The 22,839-nt window shown below is 63.9% G+C and overlaps 1 protein-coding gene across 9 annotated transcripts in view; it reads right to left on the bottom strand.

Annotated features, from left to right (window-relative positions):
* The window catches only part of RYR1 (ryanodine receptor 1), a 155,096-nt gene that overhangs the window by 45,091 nt on the left and 87,166 nt on the right, over positions 1-22,839 (bottom strand). For all 9 annotated transcript variants that reach the window (XM_085564839.1, XM_085564837.1, XM_085564838.1 and 6 more), the window contains 11 exons: positions 19,616-19,739; positions 17,439-17,554; positions 16,552-16,619; positions 15,075-15,196; positions 13,705-13,754; positions 12,374-12,434; positions 9,577-9,815; positions 7,637-7,718; positions 6,221-6,351; positions 4,714-5,028; positions 1,032-1,272 (listed from right to left, as the gene is read on the bottom strand). In XM_085564839.1, coding sequence (XP_085420965.1) covers positions 1,032-1,272; positions 4,714-5,028; positions 6,221-6,351; positions 7,637-7,718; positions 9,577-9,815; positions 12,374-12,434; positions 13,705-13,754; positions 15,075-15,196; positions 16,552-16,619; positions 17,439-17,554; positions 19,616-19,739 — 1,549 coding nt within the window. The remainder of the gene's footprint in view (positions 1-1,031; positions 1,273-4,713; positions 5,029-6,220; positions 6,352-7,636; positions 7,719-9,576; positions 9,816-12,373; positions 12,435-13,704; positions 13,755-15,074; positions 15,197-16,551; positions 16,620-17,438; positions 17,555-19,615; positions 19,740-22,839) is intronic.

Below are 22,839 nucleotides of genomic sequence, written 5' to 3' on the forward strand. Positions count from 1 at the left end.
CCCCAGCCCCCTGTCACTGTCCCCAGACCCCTGTCACTGTCCGCAGACCCCTGTCACTGTCCCCAACCCAGTGGCCATGTCCCCAGCCATGTCCCCAGACCCCCGACCATGTCCCCAGCCCCTGTCACTGTCCCCAAGCCCCCTGTCACTGTCCCCAGCCATGTCCCCAGCCCCTGTCACTGTCCCCAGCCGTGTCCCCAGCCCCTGTCACTGTCCCCAGCCGTGTCCCCAGCCCCTGTCACTGTCCCCAGCCCCTGTCACTGTCCCCACCCCCTTGTCACTGTTCCCAGCCCCTGTCCCTGTCCCCAGACCCTGTCACTGTCCCCAGCCGTGTCCCCAGCCCCTCGTGGCCCCAGCCCTGACCGGCTGTTGTCCACGTAGCGGATGAGCAGCGGGTAGAGCAGCCCCTGTCACTGTCCCCAGCCCCTGTCACTGTCCCCAGCCCCTGTCACTGTCCCCAGCCGTGTCCCCAGCCCCTGTCACTGTCCCCAGCCCCCTGTCACTGTCCCCAAGCCCCCTGTCACTGTCCCCAGCCCAGTGGCCATGTCCCCAGCCATGTCCCCAGTCCCTGTCACTGTCCCCAGCCCCCTGTCACTGTCCCCAGCCCCTGTCACTGTCCCCAGCCCCTGTCACTGTCCCCAGCCGTGTCCCCAGCCCCTGTCACTGTCCCCAGCCCCTGTCACTGTCCCCAGCCGTGTCCCCAGTCCCTGTCACTGTCCACAGCCCCTGTTACTGTCCCCAGCCCCTGTCCCTGTCCCCAGCCGTGTCCCCAGCCCCTGGCCGTGTCCCTGTCCCCAGCCTTGACCGGCTGTTGTCCACGTAGCGGATGAGCAGCGGGTAGAGCAGCCCCTGTCACTGTCCCCAGCCCCTGTCACTGTCCTCAGCCATGTCCCCAGCCCCCTGTCACTGTCCCCAGTCCCTGTCACTGTCCCCAAGCCCCCTGTCACTGTCCCCAGCCCCCTTGTCACTGTCCCCAGACCCTGTCACTGTCCCCAGCCGTGTCCCCATCCCCTCGTGGCCCCAGCCCTGACCGGCTGTTGTCCACGTAGCGGATGAGCAGCGGGTAGAGCGCGTAGAGGTCGCGGCAGAGCACCGAGAACTCGTCGCGGATCAGCAGCTCCGCGTCCTCGCCCTCGGCCTTGCCCTCGAGCCGCAGCTGCTCCTCCTCGGCCACCACCTTCCCCGCGCGCTTCCGCAGCCGCCCCAGCGTGGGGATGAAGTGCGAGCGCAGCAGCTCCGGCCGCGCCTTGCTCACGATGGGCTGGGCGAACACTGCGACGGGCAACCGTGGCCACCGTGAGCCCCGGGCCACCAAAATATCCCTGGGACCACCAAAAAACCCCTGGGACCACCCCAGGACCACCAAAACACCCCTGGGACCACCAAAACACCCCTGGGACAGCTCCGGGACCACCAAAACACCCCTGGGACCACCAAAACACCCCTGGGGCAGCTCCGGGACCACCAAAACACCCCTGGGACCACCCCGGGACCACCAAAACACCCCTGGGACAGCTCCAGGACCACCAAAACACCCCTGGGGCAACTCCGGCTACGCCTTGCTCACGATGGGCTGGGCGAACACTGCGACGGGCAACCGTGGCCACCGTGAGCCCCGGGCCACCAAAACACCCCTGGGACCACCAAAAAACCCCTGGGACCACCCCGGGACCACCAAAACACCCCTGGGACCACCAAAACACCCTTGGGACCGCCCTGGGACCACCAAAACACCCCTGGGGCAGCTCCGGCCGCGCCTTGCTCACGATGGGCTGGGCGAACACTGCGGTGGGCAACCGTGGCCACCGTGAGCCCCGGGCCACCAAAACAGCCCCCGGGACCACCAAAAAACCCCTGGGACCACCCCAGGACCACCAAAACACCCCTGGGACCACCAAAACACCCTTGGGACCACCCAGGGACCACCAAAACACCCCTGGGACCACCCCGGGACCACCAAAACACCCCTGGGGCAGCTCTGGGACCACCAAAACACCCCTGGGACCACCAAAACACCCTTGGGACCACCCAGGGACCACCAAAACACCCCTGGGACAGCTCCGGCCGCGCCTTGCTCACGATGGGCTGGGCGAACACTGCGACGGGCAACCGTGGCCACCGTGAGCCCCGGGCCACCAAAACATCCCTGGGACCACCAAAAAACCCCTGGGACCACCAAAACACCCCTGGGACCACCCAGGGACCACCAAAAAACCCTTGGGACAGCTCCGGCCACGCCTTGCTCATGATGGGCTGGGCGAACACTGCGACGGGCAACCGTGGCCACCGTGAGCCCCGGGCCACCAGAACACCCCTGGGACCACCAAAATACACCTGGGACCACCCAGGGACCACCAAAACACCCCTGGGATCACCAAAACACCCCTGGGGCAGCTCTGGGACCACCAAAACACCCCTGGGACAGCTCCGGCCGCGCCTTGCTCACGATGGGCTGGGCGAACACTGCGACGGGCAACCGTGGCCACCGTGAGCCCCGGGCCACCAAAACATCCCTGGGACCACCAAAAAACCCCTGGGACCACCAAAACACCCTTGGGACCACCCCGGGACCACCAAAACACCCCTGGGACTACCCCGGGACCACCAAAACACCCCTGGGACCACCAAAACACCCCTGGGACCGCCCTGGGACCACCAAAACACCCCTGGGGCAGCTCCGGCCGCGCCTTGCTCACGATGGGCTGGGTGAACACTGCGACGGGCAACCGTGGCCACCGTGAGCCCCGGGCCACCAAAACGGCCCAGGGACCACCAAAACACCCCTGGGACCACCAAAACACCCTTTGGACCACCCAGGGACCATCAAAAAACCCCTGGGACTGCACCAGGACCAGCAAAATACCCCTGGGACCACCCATGGACCAACAAAACACCCCTGGGGCAGCTCTGGGACCACCAAAATACCCCTGGGACCACCAAAACACCCCTGGGGCAGCTCTGGCCGCGCCTTGCTCACGATGGGCTGGGCGAACACTGCGACGGGCAACCGTGGCCACCGTGAGCCCCGGGCCACCAAAACATCCCTGGGACCACCAAAAAACCCCTGGGACCACCCCGGGACCACCAAAACACCCCTGGGACAGCTCCGGGACCACCAAAACACCCCTGGGACCACCAAAACACCCTTGGGACCACCAAAACACCTCTGGGACCACCAAAACACCCTTGGGACCACCCAGGGACCATCAAAAAACCCCTGGGACTGCACCGGGACCATCAAAATACCCCTGGGACCACCCCGGGACCACCAAAACACCCCTGGGACAGCTCCGGGACCACCAAAACACCCCTGGGACCACCAAAACACCCCTGGGACCGCCCCGGGACCACCAAAACACCCCTGGGACAGCTCCGGGACCACCAAAACACCCCTGGGACCACCAAAACACCCCTGGGACCGCCCCGGGACCACCAAAACACCCCTGGGGCAGCTCCGGCTGCGCCTTGCTCACGATGGGCTGGGCGAACACTGCGACGGGCAACCGTGGCCACCGTGAGCCCCGGGCCACCAAAACACCCCTGGGACCACCAGCACCATCCTGGGACTACCAGAACCCAGCAGAGTGACCTGCAAGACCTGCCCAGGGCCACCAGCACCATCCTGGGACTACCAGAACCCTGAGACAGAGTGACCTGCAGGACCTGCCCAGGGCCACCAGCACCATCCTGGGACCACCAAAACCCAGCAGAGTGACCTGCAAGACCTGCCCAGGGCCACCAGCACCATCCTGGGACCACCAGCACCATCCTGGGACCACCATAACCCAGCAGAGTGACCTGCAGGACCTGCCCAAGGCCACCAGCACCATCCTGGGACCATCAGAACCCAGCAGAGTGACCTGCAAGACCTGCCCAGGGCCACCAGCACCATCCTGGGACCACCAGCACCATCCTGGGACCACCAGAACCCAGCAGAGTGACCTGCAGGACCTGCCCAGGGCCACCAGCACCATCCTGGGACCACCAGCACCATCCTGGGACCACCAGAACCCAGCAGATTGACCTGCAGGACCCGCCCAGGGCCACCAGCACCATCCTGGGACCACCAAAACTCAGCAGAGTGACCTGCAGGACCTGCCCAGGGCCACTACCACCATCCTGGGACCACCAGCACCATCCTGGGACCACCAGAACCCAGCAGAGTGACCTGCAGGACCTGCCCAGGGCCACCAGCACCATCCTGGGACCACCAGAACCCAGCAGAGTGACCTGCAGGACCTGCCCAAGGCCACCAGCACCATCCTGGGACCATCAGAACCCTGAGACAGAGTGACCTGCAGGACCTGCCCAGGGCCACCAGCACCATCCTGGGACCACCAAAACCCAGCAGAGTGACCTGCAAGACCTGCCCAGGGCCACCAGCACCATCCTGGGACCACCAGCACCATCCTGGGACCACCAGAACCCTGAGACAGAGTGACCTGCAGGACCTGCCCAGGGCCACCAGCACCATCCTGGGACCACCAGAACCCAGCAGAGTGACCTGCAGGACCTGCCCAGGGCCACCAGCACCATCCTGGGACCACCAGCACCATCCTGGGACCACCAGAACCCAGCAGAGTGACCTGCAAGACCTGCCCAGGGCCACTAGCACCATCCTGGGACCACCAGCACCATCCTGGGACCACCAGAACCCAGCAGAATGACCTGCAGGACCCGCCCGTGGCCACCAGCCCCTGTGGGCACCCTCACCCGCCAGCCTCTTCATCCAGGAGGCCTCGTCGATGCCCAGGTTGTTGACCACGATGTGCAGGATGTGGCCCAGCAGGGCGTTGAGGTGGTGGCCGGTGACGTCGGTGGCCCAGGGGCCCTGGGGGGCGGCGTCGGGGCCGCGCTCCCACCAGCGGGGCAGGTAGTGGCACAGCATGGGCAGCGTCACCTCGATGACGTGCGGCATCTCCGTGTAGCGCGCGCCCGAGTCCGCCAGGCCCCCGATGTCCCCCATCAGCCGCTCCAGGTCCGGCAGGTCCGGGCACAGCTCCTCCACCCGCGACGGGAGACCCAGGACTGCGGGGGGACACGGGACAGGGTTGGGGACATGGGGACATGGGACAGGGTTGGGGACACGGGACAGGGTTGGGGACACGGACAGGACACAGCTCCTCCACCCGCGACGGGAGACCCAGCACTGCGGGGGGACATGGGACAGGGTTGGGGACATGGGGACACGGGACAGGGTTGGGGACATGGGACAGGGTTGGGGACATGGGGACACAGGACAGGGTTGGGGACACGGGGACAGGGTTGGGGACATGGGGACACAGGACAGGGTTGGGGACACAGGAACAGGGTTGGGGACACGGGACAGGGTTGGGGACACGGGACAGGGTTGGGGACACGGACAGGACACAGCTCCTCCACCCGCGACGGGAGACCCAGCACTGCGGGGGACACCATGGGGACAGGGTGGGGGACATGGGACAGGGTTGGGGACATGGGGACACGGGACAGGGTTGGGGTCACGGTGGACACCAAGGGGACAGGGTTGGGGACACAGGACAGGGTTGGGGACATGGGACAGGGTTGGGGACATGGGACAGGGTTGGGGACACGGGGACACGGGACAGGGTTGGGGACACGGGAACAGGGTTGGGGACATGGGGACACCAAGGGGACAGGGATGGGGACACGGGAACAGGGTTGGGGACACGGGACAGGGTTGGGGACACGGGGACAGGGTTGGGGACACGGGAACAGGGTTGGGGACACGAGGACATGGGGACAGGGTTGGGGACACGGACAGGACACAGCTCCTCCACCCGCAATGGGAGACCCAGCACTGCGGGGGACACCACGGGGACAGGGTTGGGGACACGGGGACACGGGACAGGGTTGGGGACACGGGGACAGGGTTGGGGACATGGAGACAGGGTTGGGGACACGGGGACAGGGTTGGGGACATGGAGACAGGGTTGGGGACACGGGGACACCAAGGGGACAGGGATGGGGACATGGGACAGGGTTGGGGACATGGGACAGGGTTGGGGACATGGGGACACGGGACAGGGTTGGGGACACGGGGACAGGGCTGGGGACACCCAGAGGTGACATGGGGTCACCCACAGGTATGCTCACGGAGGGATGTGGGGAGATGCAGGCGGCTGTGGGAGGAGACGGGGGTGACAGACATGACACAGGTGACACAGGGGTGACACCGGTGACACAGGGGTGACACCGGTGACACAGAGGTGACACCCACGGGCGCGCTCGCGGGCGCTCTTGGTGCTGTACACGGAGCTGGGGTTCAGGTGGTTCAGCTGCGGCTCCAGGAAGGCCACGGGCATGGCGGCGGCCAGGCGGGCCAGGCACTCGCCCAGGGCCGGCCGCTGCCTGCGGGGACATTGGGGACATTGGGGACACACAGGGGACACCCAGGGGACACCCAGGGGACACCCCACAGCACCCCATGACAGTGGCCAGGCGGGCCAGGCACTCGCCCAGGGCTGGCCGCTGCCTGCGGGGACATTGGGGACATTGGGGACACCCAGGGGACACCCAGAGGACACCCAGGGGACACCCAGGGGACACCCCACAGCACCCCATGACAGTGGCCAGGCGGGCCAGGCACTCGCCCAGGGCCGGCCGCTGCCTGTGGGGACATTGGGGACATTGGGGACACCCAGGGGACACCCAGAGGACACCCAGGGGACACCCAGGGGACACCCCACAGCACCCCATGACAGTGGCCAGGTGGGCCAGGCACTCGCCCAGGGCTGGCCGCTGCCTGCGGGGACATTGGGGACATTGGGGACACCCAGGGGACACCCAGAGGACACCCAGGGGACACCCAGGGGACACCCCACAGCACCCAATGACAGTGGCCAGGCGGGCCAGGCACTCGCCCAGGGCCGGCCGCTGCCTGCGGGGACATTGGGGACATTGGGGACACCCAGGGGACACCCAGGGGACACCCAGGGGACACCCCACAGCACCCAATGACAGTGGCCAGGCGGGCCAGGCACTCGCTCAGGGCCGGCCGCTGCCTGCGGGGACATTGGGGACATTGGGGACATTGGGGACACCCAGGGGACACCCAGGGGACACCCCACAGCACCCCATGACAGTGGCCAGGTGGGCCAGGCACTCGCCCAGGGCTGGCCGCTGCCTGCGGGGACATTGGGGACATTGGGGACACCCAGGGGTCACCAGCCCAGGGGACACCCAGGGGACACCCAGGGGACACCCAGGGGTCACCCCACAGCACCCCTAACCCAGGGAACCCCCAGGCCCCACCCCAAACCCGTCACACGTTTTGGGGGGGACTCCCAAAATGGTTTTATGTGTCCCCCCCCTCCAGTTCCAGGGTCTTTCTGGGGTTTTTGGGGTTCCCCTCGAGGATTTTGGGGTCCCCCTGGGGTTTCTGGGGCCTTTCCTGGGATTTTTGAGTCTTCCTCCGTGGTTTTTGGGGTCTCTCATGTGATTTTTGGGTCCCCATGGAGGTTTTGGTGTCCCCCCGGGGTTTTTGGTGTCCCCCCCGGGTTTTTGGGGGTCCCCCCAGGGTTTTTGGTGTCTCCCCCGGGGTTTTGGTGTCCCCCCAGGGTTTTTGGGGTCCCTCCGGGGTTTTTGCGCCCCCCCGGGGTTTTTGGGGTCCCCCCGGGGTTTTTGGGGTCCCCACCTATCCACGAGGGGCCCGCGGGCGGTGCCCAGGCTGTAGATGCTGCACAGGATGCGGTAACAGGAGACCTGCACGTCATCCACTGCGGGGACAGCGGTGTCACCAGCTGTCCCCAGCGTGTCCCCATGCCCCTGACCCCCCCAAACGTGTCCCCTGTCCCCACCTCCCTTTAATGTCCCCCTGTCCCCACCGTGTCCTCCCCACCCACACCCCAACGTGTCCCCAACACGTCCTTGTGTCCCCAAGCCCCCTGTCCCCACCATGTCCCCAGACCCCAACGAGTCCCCCTGTCCCCCCACAGCTGTCCCTCTGTCCCCACCAGTGTCCCCTTGTCCCCCGCAACTGTCCACTTTGTCCCCACTCTCCCTCTGTCCCCCTGTCCTGCTGTCCCTGTCCCTGCTGTCCCCTGTCCCTGCTGTCCCTGCCGTCCCCACTGTCCTCCTGTCCTGCTGTCCCCCTGTCCTGCTGTCCCTGTCCCTGCTGTCCCTGCCGTCCCCACTGTCCTCCTGTCTTGCTGTCCCCCTGTCCCTGCTGTCCCCCTGTCCCCTGTCCCTGCTGTCCCCTGTCCCCCTGTCCCAATGTCCCCTGTCCCCCTGTCCCTGCTGTCCCCCTGTCCCCCTGTCCCCCTGTCCCCTGTCCCCTGTCCCATCCCCTGTCCCCTGTCCCTGCTGTCCCCCTGTCCCCCTGTCCCGCTGTCCCCTGTCCCCCTGTCCCCCTGTCCCCTGTCCCTGCTGTCCCCTGTCCCCCTGTCCCTGCTGTCCCCCTGTCCCCCTGTCCCCTGTCCTGCTGTCCTGTGTCCCCTGTCCCTGCTATCCCCTGTCCCCCTGTCCCATCCCCTGTCCCCCTGTCCCCACTGTCCCCCTGTCCCCCTGTCCCCTGTCCTGCTGTCCTGTGTCCCCTGTCCCTGCTGTCCCCTGTCCCCCTGTCCCATCCCCTGTCCCCCTGTCCCCACTGTCCCCCTGTCCCCTGTCCCCTGTCCCTGCTGTCCTGTGTCCCCTGTCCCTGCTGTGCCCTGTCCCCTGTCCCCCTGTCCCCTGTCCCTGCTGTCCCCTGTCCTGCTGTCCCCTGTCCCCCTGTCCCAATGTCCCCTGTCCCCCTGTCCCTGCTGTCCCCTGTCCCCCTGTCCTGCTGTCCTGTGTCCCCTGTCCCTGCTGTCCCCTGTCCCTGCTGTCCCCTGTCCCCTGTCCCTGCTGTCCTGTGTCCCCTGTCCCCCTGTCCCCTGTCCCTGCTGTCCCCTGTCCCCTGTCCCTGCTGTCCTGTGTCCCCTGTCCCAATGTCCCCTGTCCTGCTATCCCCTGTCCCCTGTCCCTGCTGTCCCCTGTCCCATCCCCTGTCCCCTGTCCCTGTTGTTCCCTGTCCCCCTGTCCCAATGTCCCCCTGTCCCAATGTCCCCTGTCCCCCTGTCCCGCTGTCCCCTGTCCCTGCTGTCCCTGCTGTCCCCTGTCCCCCTGTCCCTGCTGTCCCCTGTCCCCTGTCCCTGCTGTCCCCTGTCCCCCTGTCCCTGCTGTCCCTGCTGTCCCCTGTCCCCTGTCCCTGCTGTCCCCTGTCCCTGCTGTCCCCTGTCCCCCTGTCCCTGCTGTCCCCTGTCCCTGCTGTCCCCTGTCCCCTGTCCCATCCCCTGTCCCCTGTCCCCTGTCCCTGCTGTCCCCTGTCCCCTGTCCCTGCTGTCCCCTGTCCCTGCTGTCCCCTGTCCCCCTGTCCCTGCTGTCCCCTGTCCCTGCTGTCCCCTGTCCCTGCTGTCCCCTGTCCCCCTGTCCCTGCTGTCCCCTGTCCCTGCTGTCCCCTGTCCCCTGTCCCATCCCCTGTCCCCTGTCCCCTGTCCCTGCTGTCCCCTGTCCCCTGTCCCCTGTCCCCCTATCCCAATGTACCCCGTCCCCCTGTCCCCCTGTCCCATCCCCTGTCCCTGCTGTCCCCTGTCCCCTGTCCCCGCTGCGGCTCACGGATGACGTCGTCCCCGAACTGGTGCTGTGCCAGGTGCTCGAAGAGCGCGGTGAGGACGGGCAGCAGGGCCACCGAGGTGTAGGTGACATTCTGGGCCACGCCCTTGGTGGGCGCGCGGGTCGGGGTCCCCCGGCCCAGCCGCAGCTGCTCCCCCAACTTCTCCATGTCCTCGGCCGCCGACTCGAAGAACGAGCGCAGCCCCGCCTTGACGATCTCGGGGCCCGACTTCATCACCGTCCTGGGGACACGGTGACATTGGGGACATCCAGGACATTGCGGACATCGGGGGCATTGGGGACATTGGGGACATTGGGGACATTGGGGACATCGGGGACATTGGGGACATTGGGGACACTGGGGATACTGGGGACACTGGGGACACTGGGGACATGGACACAGACAAAGGACACAGCCCGGCCTTGACGATCTCGGGGCCCGACTTCATCACTGTCCTGGGGACATGGGGACATTGGGGACATCCAGGACATTGGGGGCATTGGGGACATCGGGGACATTGGGGACATTGGGGACACTGGGGATACTGGGGACACTGGGGACACTGGGGACATGGACACAGACAAAGGACACAGCCCGGCCTTGACGATCTCGGGGCCCGACTTCATCACCGTCCTGGGGACATTGGGGACATCCAGGACATTGCGGACATCGGGGGCATTGGGGACATCCAGGACATCCAGGACATTGAGGATATCAGGGACATTGAGGACACACGAAGGGACACAGGGACACAGCCCCGCCTTGACGATCTCGGGGCCCGACTTCATCACCATCCTGGGGACACGGGGACATTGGGGACATCCAGGACATTGGGGACATTGGGGACATCGGGGACATTGGGGACACTGGGGATACTGGGGACACTGGGGACACTGGGGACACTGGGGACACGGGGACATTGGGGACATTGGGGACACTGGGGACACGGGGACATTGGGGACACTGGGGACATTGGGGACATCCAGGACATTGGGGACATTGGGGACATCGGGGACATTGGGGACATTGGGGACACTGGGGATACTGGGGACACTGGGGACACTGGGGACACTGGGGACATGGGCACAGACAAAGGACACAGCCCGGCCTTGATGATCTTGGGGCCCAACTTCATCACCGTCCTGGGGACACGGTGACATTGGGGACATCCAGGACACTGGGGACACTGGGAATACTGGGGACATTGGGGGCATTGGGGACATCGGGGACACTGGGGGCATTGGGGGCATTGGGGACACTGGGGACACTGGGGACACGGGGACATTGGGGACATTGGGGACACTGGGGACACGGGAACATTGGGGACATCGGGGACATTGGGACCTTGGGACATTGGGGACACTGGGGATACTGGGGACACTGGGGACATTGGGGACATGGAAACGGACACAGGACACAGCCCCGCCTTGACGATCTCGGGGCCCGACTTCATCACCGTCCTGGGGACATTGGGGACATCCAGGACATTGCGGACATCGGGGGCATTGGGGACATCCAGGACATCCAGGACATTGAGGATATCAGGGACATTGAGGACACACGAAGGGACACAGGGACACAGCCCCGCCTTGACGATCTCGGGGCCCGACTTCATCACCGTCCTGGGGACACGGGGACATTGGGGACATCCAGGACATTGGGGACATTGGGGACATCGGGGACATTGGGGACACTGGGGATACTGGGGACACTGGGGACATTGGGGACACTGGGGACACGGGGACATTGGGGACACTGGGGACATTGGGGACATCCAGGACATTGGGGACATTGGGGACATCGGGGACATTGGGGACATTGGGGACACTGGGGACACTGGGGACACTGGGGACATGGGCACAGACAAAGGACACAGCCCGGCCTTGATGATCTCGGGGCCCAACTTCATCACCGTCCTGGGGACACGGTGACATTGGGGACATCCAGGACACTGGGGACACTGGGAATACTGGGGACATTGGGGGCATTGGGGACATCGGGGACATTGGGGGCATTGGGGGCATTGGGGACATTGGGGACATTGGGGACATTGGGGACACTGGGGATACTGGGGACACTGGGGACACTGGGGACACTGGGGACATTGGGGACATTGGGGACACTGGGGACATTGGGGACACTGGGGACATGGACACAGACAAAGGACACAGCCCGGCCTTGACGATCTCGGGGCCCGACTTCATCACCGTCCTGGGGACACAGGGACATTGGGGACACTGGGGACATTGGGGACACTGGGGACATTGGGGATACTGGGGACATTGGGGACATTGGGGACACTGGGGACATTGGGGACACTGGGGACACTGGGGGCACTGGGGACACTGGGGACATCGGGGACATTGGGGACATTGGGGACATTGGGGACACGGGGACATTGGGGACATTGAGGACACTGGGGACACTGGGGGCACTGGGGACATGGACACAAAGGACACAGCCCCGCCTTGACGATCTCGGGGCCCGACTTCATCACCGTCCTGGAGACACGGGGACATTGGGGACATCCAGGACATTGGGGACACTGGGGACACTGGGGACACTGGGGACACTGGGGACACGGGGACACTGGGGACATTGAGGACACTGGGGACACTGGGGACACGGGGACATTGGGGACATTGGGGACATTGAGGACACTGGGGACACGGGGGACATTGGGGACATCGGGGACATTGGGGACACTGGGGACACGGGGACATTGGGGACATTGGGGACACGGGGACACCGTGACAGACACACGCGGTGACACGGCCGCGGTGCCACCGCCGTCCCCACCTGGCGTCCAGGGAGCGGGCCAGGATCAGCAGACAGTTCACCACGGCCGGGGCGTCCGTGCCTGGGGGGGACAGTGACATCAGCTGGCCCCAGTGGCCCCAGTGTCCCCCCAGTGTCCCTGATGTCCCCCAGTGTCCCCAGTGTCCCCAGTGTCCCCAGTGTCCCCAGTGCTTTCCACAATGTCCCCAGTGCCCTCCCAGTCCCCCCCAGTGCCCCCCCCCAGTGTCCCCAGTCCCCCCAGAGTCCCCCAGTGTCCCCCGTGTCCCCATGACCCCTCCCAGTGTCCCCAGTGTCCCCCAGTGTCCCCCCAATGTCCCCAGTGTCCCCAGTGCCCCCTCCCAGTGTTCCCCAGTCCCCCCCAGTGTCCCCCCAATGTCCCCAGTGCCCTCCCAGTGTCCCCCCAGTGCCCCCAGTGTCCCCCCAGTGTCCCCAGTGCCCTCCCAGTCCCCCCCCAGTGCCCCCTCAGTGTCCCCAGTCCCCCCAGTGTCCCCCCAGTGTCCTCCCAGTGTCCCCAGTCCCCCCAGTGTCCCCAGTTTGTCCCGTGTCCCCCCAGTCCCCCCAGTGTGTCCCCAGTGTCCCCAGTGTCCTCCCAGTGTCCCCAGTGCCCTCCCAGTGTCCCCCCAGTGCCCCCAGTGTCCCCCCAGTGCCCTCCCAGTGTGTCCCCAGTGTCCCCCCAGTGTCCCCCAGTCCCCCCGTGTCCCCCCAGTGTCCCCAGTGCCCTCCCAGTGTGTCTCCAGTGTCCCCAGTGTCCTCCCAGTGTCCCCAGTCCCCCGCAGTGTCCCCAGTTTGTCCCCAGTGTCCCCCCAGTCCCCCCAGTGTCCCCAGTGCCCTCCCAGTGTGTCCCCAGTGTCCCCAGTGTACTCCCAGTGTCCCCAGTGTCCCCCCAGTCTCCCCAGTGTCCCCAGTTTGTCCCCAGTGTCCCCCCAGTCCCCCCAGTGTCCCCAGTGCCCTCCCAGTGTGTCCCCAGTGTCCCCAGTGTACTCCCAGTGTCCTCCCAGTGTCCCCAGTCCCCCCAGTGTCCCCAGTTTGTCCCGTGTCCCCCCAGTCCCCCAGTGTGTCCCCAGTGTCCCCAGTGTCCTCCCAGTGTCCCCAGTGCCCTCCCAGTGTCCCCCCAGTGCCCCCAGTGTCCCCCCAGTCCCCCAGTGTGTCCCCAGTGTCCCCAGTGTACTCCCAGTGTCCCCAGTCCCCCTCAGTGTCCCCAGTGTCCCCAGTTTGTCCCCAGTGTCCCCCCAGTGTCCCCAGTGTCCCCAGTGTCCCCAGTGTCCCCAGTCCCTCCCAGTGTCCCCAGTTTGTCCCCAGTGTCCCCCAGTCCCCCCAGTGTCCCCAGTTACCGAACAGGGACACGCGGTGCCGGACGAGTGCGGCCAGTTTGCAGAACAGGCTGGGGGGGAGGGGGGGACACAAGATGGGGGTCAGGGGGGACCCCAAAACTCAAAAACCCGGGAAAGGGTCACAAGGGGGTTCCCAAAACCCAAAAACCCAGGGAAGGGTCACAAGGGGGTCCCCAAAACCCAAACCCCCGGGGAAGGGTCACAAGGGGGTCCCCAAAACCCCCCAAACCCCAGGGAAGGGTCACAAGGGGGTCCCCAAAACCCAAACCCCCGGGGAAGGGTCACAAGGGGGTCCCCAAACCCCAAAAACCCCCCGGGAAGGGTCACAAGGGGGTCCCCAAACCCCAAAAACCCGGGGAAGGGTCACAAGGGGGTCCCCAAACCCCAAAAACCCGGGGAAGGGTCACAAGGGGGTCCCCAAACCCCAAAAACCCGGGGAAGGGTCACAAGGGGGTCCCCAAAACCCCAAAAACCCCAGGGAAGGGTCACAAGGGGGTCCCCAAAACCCCCCAAACCCCAGGGAAGGGTCACAAGGGGGTCCCCAAAACCCCAAACCCCAGGGAAGGGTCACAAGGGGGTCCCCAAAACCCCAAACCCCCCGGGAAGGGTCACAAGGGGGTCCCCAAACCCCAGGGAAGGGTCACAAGGGGGTCCCCAAACCCCAAAAACCCGGGGAAGGGTCACAAGGGGGTCCCCAAAACTCCAAAACCCCAGGGAAGGGTCACAAGGGGGTCCCCAAACCCCAAAAACCCCCAGGGAAGGGTCACAAGGGGGTCCCCAAAACCCCAAACCCCCAGGGAAGGGTCACAAGGGGGTCCCCAAAACACCAAACCCCACAGCGAGGGGACACCTTTGGAGCTCAGGGGGGTTTTGGGGTGGGATTTGGGGTGGGATTTTGGGGCGGGATTTTGGCTTCAGGAGATTTTGGGGTGGGATTTTGGGGTTGTGATTTTGGGGTTGGGATTTTGGCTTCAGGAGATTTTGGGGTGGGATTTTGGCCTCGGGGAACTTTGGGGTGGGATTTTGGGGTGGGATTTTGGCTTCAGGAGATTTTGGGGTGGGATTTTGGGGTTGGGATTTTGGGGTGGGATCTTGGCTTTGGGAGATTTTGGGGTGGGATTTTGGGGGTGGGATTTTGGGGTGGGTTTTTGGCCTCGGGGAACTTTGGGGTGGGATTTTGGGGTGGGATTTTGGCCTCGGGAGATTTTGCAGTGGGATTTTGGGGTGGAATTTTGGCTTCAGGAGATTTTGGGGTGGGATTTTGGGGTGGGATTTTGGGGTTGGGATTTTGGCTTCAGGAGATTTTGGGGTGGGATTTTGGCCTCGGGGGACTTTGGGGTGGGATTTGGGGTGGGATTTTGGGGTCCCACCTGGTGATCATCTCCTTCTCCTTGTTGGAGGCGTGGCCGCCGCTGCCCAGCACCTGGGCCGGGGTGGAGAGGAAGTAGAGGCAGTGGTTGTGGAAGTACTGGTTGATGAGGGGCAGCAGGATCTGGGGGGCACCGGGGGTCAGCGGGACCCCAAAAAATGTACAGGGGGGCAGATACCCCACAAAGACACCAAATACCCCACAGAGAACCCAAATTCCACTTAGGGACACCAAATACCCCACAGAGAACCCAAAAAACCCCAGAGACCCCAAATATCCCACAGAGAACCCAAATTCCACTTAGGGACACCAAATACCCCACAGAGACCCCAAATACCCCACAGAGACCCCAAATTCCACTTAGAGACCCCAAATACCCCACAGAGAACCCAAATTCCACTTAGGGACACCAAATACCCCACAGAGAACCCAAAAAACCCCTTAGAGACCCCAAATACCCCACAGAGAACCCAAATAACCCCTTAGAGACGCCAAATATCCCACAGAGAACTCAAATACCCCACAAAAATCTCAAATAACCCATAAAAATCTCCCAAAATCTGTAAGAACACCAAATACCCCACAGAGACCCCAAATACCCCACAGAGAACCCAAATAACCCCTTAGAGACCCCAAATACCCCTCAGAGACCCCAAATATCCCACAGAGACCCCAAATAACCCCTTAGAGACCCCAAATACCCTACAGAGACCCCAAATAACCCCTTAGAGATGCCAAATATCTCACAGAGAACTCAAATACCCCACAAAAACCTCAAATAACCCATAAAAATCTCCCAAAATCTGTAAGAACACCAAATACCCCACAGAGACCCCAAATACCCCACAGAGACCCCAAAACCCCCTTAGAGACCCCAAATTCCACTTAGAGACCCCAAATACCCCACAGAGACACCAAAAACCCCTTAGAGACACCAAATATCCCACAGAGACCCCAAATACCTCACAAAACCCCCAAATCCCCCACAAAAACCTCAAATAACCCATAAAAATCTCCCAAAATCTGTAAGAATCCCAAATTCCACTTAGAGACCCCAAATACCCCACAGAGACACCAAAAACCCCACAGAGACCCCAAAACCACCCTGACCCCCCCCCCCATTTTGAGGGGTTTTTGGGGGGTCCCATCCCCTTTTTTGGGGGTCCTGCCCCTGTTTTTGGGGGGTCCTGCCCCCATTTTTGGGGTGTCCCATCCCCATTTTTGGGGTGTCCCATCCCATTTTGGAGGGCTCCCATCCCCGTTTTTGGGGGGTCCTGCCCCCGTTTTTGGGGTGTCCTGCCCCCGTTTTTGGGGGCTCACATCCCTGTTTTTGGGGGGTCCTGTCCCTCTTTTTGGGGGGTCCTGCCCCCGTTTTTGGGGTGTCCTGCCCCAGTTTTTGGGGGGTCCCATCCCCGTTTTTGGGGGGTCCTGCCCCCGTTTTTGGGGGGTCCTGCCCCCGTTTTTGGGGTCCCCCTGACCTTGGCGAAGAACTTGATCTCCTGCTCGTGGGGGGATTTCTCCACCCGCCCGCTGCTGACCACGGCCTCTGCAGGAACACGGGGGTCGGGGGGGGTCCCGGAATTTTGGGGTGTCTCCCGGGATTTTGGGGTGTCTCCCGGGATTTTGGGGTGTCTCCCGGGTGTGCGATGAACTCCTGGGCGATGTCCATCCAAGGACTCCCAGGGGATCAGGGAAAATTCGGGGGATTTTGGGGGGGTCCCCCGGGATTTTGGGGTGTCTCCCGGGATTTTGGGGTGTCTCCCGGGATTTTGGAGTGCCCCCCAGGATTTTGGGGTGCCCCCGGGATTTTGGGGTGTCTCCCGGATGTGCGATGAACTCCTGGGCGATGTCCATCCAAGGACTCCCAGGGGATCAGGGAAAATTCGGGGGATTTTGGGGGGGTCTCCCGGGATTTTGGGGTGCCCCCGGGATTTTGGGGTGCCCCCGGGATTTTGGGGGTGCCCCGGGATTTTGGGGTGCCCCCGGGATTTTGGGGGTGCCCCGGGATTTTGGGGTGCCCCCGGGATTTTGGGGTCTCACCCAGGTGTGCGATGAACTCCTGGGCGATGTCCATCCAAGGACTCCCAGAGGATTTGGGGGACTCCCAGGGGATCAGGGAAAATTCGGGGGATTTTGGGGGGGTCCCCCGGAATTTTGGGGTGCCCCCGGGATTTTGGGGTGCCCCGGGATTTTGGGGTCTCACCCAGGTGTGTGATGAACTCCTGGGCGATGTCCATCCAAGGACTCCCAGGGGATTTGGTGGACTCCCAGGGGATCAGGGAAAATTCGGGGGATTTTGGGGGGTGCCCCCGGGATTTTGGGGTCCCCCAGGATTTTGGGGTGCCCCGGGATTTTGGGGTCTCACCCAGGTGTGCGATGAACTCCTGGGCGATGTCCATCCAGCGCAGCAGCTGCTGCAGGAAGCCGAAGGCGAAGCGTTTCTCGATGGACGACGTGTCCAGCTCCATGTCCTTCAGCCCCCTGCCCGGGGGACCCCAAAACTCAGAACCCCCCCCCCCAAAAATTCCCTCCCGACCCCCCCAAACCCCCCCAGCCCCGAGTGCTGCAAACCTGGGGGTCACCCCCAAGGTTTTGGGGGGATTTGGGGGGATTTTGGAGGGATTTGGGGGGGATTTTGGAGGGATTTTGGAGGGATTTTGGAGGGATTTGGGGGGATTTTGGGGGGATTTGGGGGGGATTTTGGAGGGATTTTGGGGGAATTTTGGGGAATTTTGGTGGATTTTGGGGGGATTTTGGGGGGATTTTGGAGGCATTTGGGGGGATTTTGGGGGGATTTTGGAGGGATTTTGGAGGGATTTTGGGGGCATTTGGGGGAATTTTGGTGGATTTTGGGGGGATTTTGGGGGGATTTTGGAGGCATTTGGGGGGATTTTGGGGGGATTTTGGAGGGATTTTGGAGGGATTTTGGGGGCATTTGGGGGAATTTTGGTGGATTTTGGGGGGATTTTGGAGGGATTTTGGAGGCATTTGGGGGGATTTTGGGGGGATTTTGGAGGGATTTGGGGGAATTTTGTGGGATTTTGGGGGGATTTTGGAGGGATTTTGGGGGGATTTTGGGGGGATTTTGGAGGGATTTGGGGGAATTTTGGGGGATTTTGGGGGGATTTTGGGGAATTATGGGGGATTTTGGGGGGATTTTGGAGGGATTTTGGAGGGATTTTGGGGGAATTTTGGGGGGATTTTGGAGGGATTTTGGAGGGAATTTTGGGGAATTTTGGTGGATTTTGGGGGATTTTAGAGTCCTCCCCACTCCCTGATCCCCCCTGGATTTCGGGTGTATCCAGGGATTTTTGAGGGGATTTTTGGGGGGATTTTGAGGGGATTTTTGGGGGGATTTTGGAGGGATTTTGGAAGGATTTTAGGGGAATTTTTGGGAGGATTTTGGGGGGGATTTTAGAGGGATTTGGGGGGATTTCTGGGGGGATTTTAGGCGGATTTTAGAGTCCCCCCCACTCCCTGATCCCCCCCCCGAATTTTGGGGTCTCCCTGGTGATTTTGGATATTTTGGGGTGCCCCAGAGGCCTCCACCTGCCCCTGGGGATATTTTGGGGTGCCCGGGGGGGCTCCAGCTGCTCCTGGGGATATTTTGGGGTGCCCCAGAGGCCTCCACCTGCTCCTGGGGATATTTTGGGGTGCCCGGGGGGCCTCCAGCTGTTCCTGGGGATATTTTGGGGTGCCCGGGGGGGCTCCAGCTGTTCCTGGGGATATTTTGGGGTGCCCCAGAGGCCTCCAGCTGTTCCTGGGGATATTTTGGGGTGCCCGGGGGGGCTCCAGCTGCTCCTGGGGATATTTTGGGGTGCCCCAGAGGCCTCCACCTGCTCCTGGGGATATTTTGGGGTGCCCGGGGGGCCTCCAGCTGTTTCTGGGTATAATTTGGGGTGCCCGGGGGGGCTCCAGCTGTTCCTGGGGATATTTTGGGGTGCCCCAGAGGCCTCCAGCTGTTCCTGGGGATATTTTGGGGTGCCCCAGAGGCCTCCAGCTTTTTCTGGGGATATTTTGGGGTGCCCCAGAGGCCTCCAGCTGTTCCTGGGGATATTTTGGGGTGCCCCAGAGGCCTCCAGCTGTTTCTGGGGATAGTTTGGGGTGCCCGGGGGCGTTCCAGCTGCTCCTGGGGATATTTTGGGGTGCCCGGGGTGGCTCCACCTGCTCCTGGGGATATTTTGGGGTGCCCGGGGGGGCTCCAGCTGTTCCTGGGGATATTTTGGGGTGCCCCAGAGGCCTCCAGCTGTTTCTGGGAATATTTTGGGGTGCCCGGGGGGGTTCCAGCTGTTCCTGGGGATATTTTGGGGTGCCCCAGAGGCCTCCAGCTGTTCCTGGGGATATTTTGGGGTGCCCCAGAGGCCTCCACCTGCCCCTGGGGATATTTTGGGGTGCCCCAGAGGTCTCCACCTGCTCCTGGGGATATTTTGGGGTGCCACAGAGGCCTCCACCTGCTCCTGGGGATATTTTGGGGTGCCCGGGGGGGCTCCAGCTGCTCCTGGGGATATTTTGGGGTGCCCCGGGGTTTTTGGGGTCCCTCACCGGGTCACGGCGTATCCGTGCAGCTGCAGGAACCGGAGCAGCTCCTGCGCCTTCTCGCGGTCCCGCGCCTTCTCCTTGGCCGTCAGCGTGTCGTAGGGCACCAGCAGCGGGTGGGACCCCCCCCCTGCACCCCAAAACCGCCCCGCGGTCAGCTGGGACCCCCAAAATCACAGCCTGAACCCCCCTGCACCCCAAAACCGCCCCGGGGTCAGCTGGGACCCCCAAAGCACAGCCTGAACCCCCCTGAGAACCAAACCACAGCCTGAACCCCCCTGTACCCCAAAAACGCCCTGGGGTCAGCTGGGACCCCCAAAATCACAGCCTGAACCCCCCTGTACCCCAAAAACCCCTTGGGGTCAGCTGGGACCCCCAAACCACAGCCTGAACCCCCCCCTGCACCCCAAAACCGCCCTGGGGTCAGCTGGGACCCCCAAAGCACAGCCTGAACCCCCCTGTACCCCAAAACCGCCCCGGGGTCAGCTGGGACCTCCAAAATCACAGCCTGAACCCCCCTGCACCCCAAAACCGCCCCGGGGTCAGCTGGGACCCCCAAAGCACAGCCTGAACCCCCCCCTGCACCCCAAAACCGCCCCGGGGTCAGCTGGGACCCCCAAAATCACAGCCTGAACCCCACCCTGCACCCCAAAACCGCCCCGGGGTCAGCTGGGACCCCCAAAATCACAGCCTGAACCCCCCTGCACCCCAAAACCGCCCTGGGGTCAGCTGGGACCCCCAAAGCACAGCCTGAACCCCCCCCTGCACCCCAAAACCGCCCTGGGGTCAGCTGGGACCCCCAAATCACAGCCTGAACCCCCCTGCACCCCAAAACCGCCCCGGGGTCAGCTGGGACCCCCAAAATCACAGCCTGAACCCCCCTGTACCCCAAAAACCCCTTGGGGTCACATGGGACCCCCAAAATCACAGCCTGAACCCCCCTGTACCCCAAAACCGCCCCGGGGTCAGCTGGGACCCCCAAACCACAGCCTGAACCCCCCTGAGCCCCAAACCACAGCCTGAACCCCCCCTGCACCCCAAAACCACCCTGGGGTCAGCTGGGACCCCCAAAATCACAGCCTGGACCCCCCCTGCACCCCAAAACCGCCCCGGGGTCAGCTGGGACCCCCAAAATCACAGCCTGAACCCCCCTGAGAACCAAACCACAGCCCGAACCCCCCCCTGCACCCCAAACCACAGCCTGAACCCCCCCCTGCACCCCAAAACCGCCCTGGGGTCAGCTGGGACCCCCAAAATCACAGCCTGAACCCCCCTGTACCCCAAAAATCCCTTGGGGTCACCTGGGACCCCCAAAACCACAGCCTGAACCCCCCTGCACCCCAAAACCGCCCTGGGGTCAGCTGGGACCCCCAAAATCACAGCCTGAACCCCCCTGCACCCCAAAACCGCCCCGGGGTCAGCTGGGACCCCCAAAACCACAGCCTGAACCCCCCCTGCACCCCAAAACCGCCCCGGGGTCAGCTGGGACCCCCAAAATCACAGCCTGAACCCCCCCCTGCACCCCAAAACCGCCCTGGGGTCAGCTGGGACCCCCAAAGCACAGCCTGAACCCCCCCCTGCACCCCAAAACCGCCCTGGGGTCAGCTGGGACCCCCAAATCACAGCCTGAACCCCCCTGCACCCCAAAACCGCCCCGGGGTCAGCTGGGACCTCCAAAATCACAGCCTGAACCCCCCTGCACCCCAAAACCGCCCCGGGGTCAGCTGGGACCCCCAAAATCACAGCCTGAACCCCCCTGTACCCCAAAAACCCCTTGGGGTCACCTGGGACCCCCAAAATCACAGCCTGAACCCCCCTGTACCCCAAAACCGCCCTGGGGTCAGCTGGGACCCCCAAAATCACAGCCTGAACCCCCCTGAGAACCAAACCACAGCCTGAGCCCCCCCTGCACCCCAAAACCGCCCCGGGGTCAGCTGGGACCCCCAAACCACAGCCCGAGCCCCCCTGCACCCCAAACCACAGCCTGAGCCCCCCCTGCACCCCAAAACCGCCCTGGGGTCAGCTGGGACCCCCAAAATCACAGCCTGAACCCCCCCCTGCACCCCAAAACCGCCCTGGGGTCAGCTGGGACCCCCAAAATCACAGCCTGAGCCCCCCTGCGCCCCAAAAACCGCCCTGGGGTCAGCTGGGACCCCCAAAATCACAGCCTGAGCCCCCCCTGCACCCCAAAACCGCCCCGGGGTCAGCTGGGACCCCCAAACCACAGCCCGAGCCCCCCTGCACCCCAAACCACAGCCTGAGCCCCCCCTGCACCCCAAAACCGCCCTGGGGTCAGCTGGGACCTCCAAAACCACAGCCCGAACCCCCCCCCTGCACCCCAAAACCGCCCCGGGGTCAGCTGGGACCCCCAAAATCACAGCCTGAACCCCCCCCTGCATCCCAAAAACCCCTTGGAAGCCCCAAATTACACCTTGACCCCCCCAGTTTGGGGGTTTGGGGGTCTCACCCTTGGCCTCCATCCCCCCAATTTGGGGAGGGGTCTCACCCTTGGCCTCCATCTCCCCCGGGTTTGGGGTGTCCCGGGGGTCTCCCCAATTTGGGGAGGGGTCTCACCCTTGGCCTCCATCCCCCCAATTTGGGGAGGGGTCTCACCCTTGGCCTCCATCCCCCCAATTTGGGGAGGGGTCTCACCCTTGGCCTCCATCCCCCCAATTTGGGGAGGGGTCTCACCCTTGGCCTCCATCCCCCCAATTTGGGGAGGGGTCTCACCCTTGGCCTCTATCCCCCCAATTTGGGGAGGGGTCTCACCCTTGGCCTCCAGCTCCCCCGAGTTTGGAGTGTCCCGGGGGTCCCCCCAATTTGGGGAGGGGTCTCACCCTTGGCCTCCAGCTCCCCTGAGTTTGGGGTGTCCCGGGGGTCCCCCCAATTTGGGGAGGGGTCTCACCCTTGGCCTCTATCCCCCCAATTTGGGGAGGGGTCTCACCCTTGGCCTCCAGCTCCCCCGAGTTTGGAGTGTCCCGGGGGTCCCCCCAATTTGGGGAGGGGTCTCACCCTTGGCCTCCAGCTCCCCTGAGTTTGGGGTGTCCCGGGGGTCCCCCCAATTTGGGGAGGGGTCTCACCCTTGGCCTCCATCCCCCCAATTTGGGGAGGGGTCTCACCCTTGGCCTCCAGCTCCCCTGGTTTTGGGGGTGTCCCGGGGGTCCCCCCAATTTGGGGAGGGGTCTCACCCTTGGCCTCCAGCTCCCCTGGGTTTGGGGGTGTCCCGGGGA

The sequence above is a fragment of the Lonchura striata genome, chromosome 34, assembly GCF_050655825.1.
Source record: "Lonchura striata isolate lonStrDom1 chromosome 34, ASM5065582v1, whole genome shotgun sequence".
In the NCBI taxonomy this organism is placed as follows: domain Eukaryota; kingdom Metazoa; phylum Chordata; class Aves; order Passeriformes; family Estrildidae; genus Lonchura; species Lonchura striata.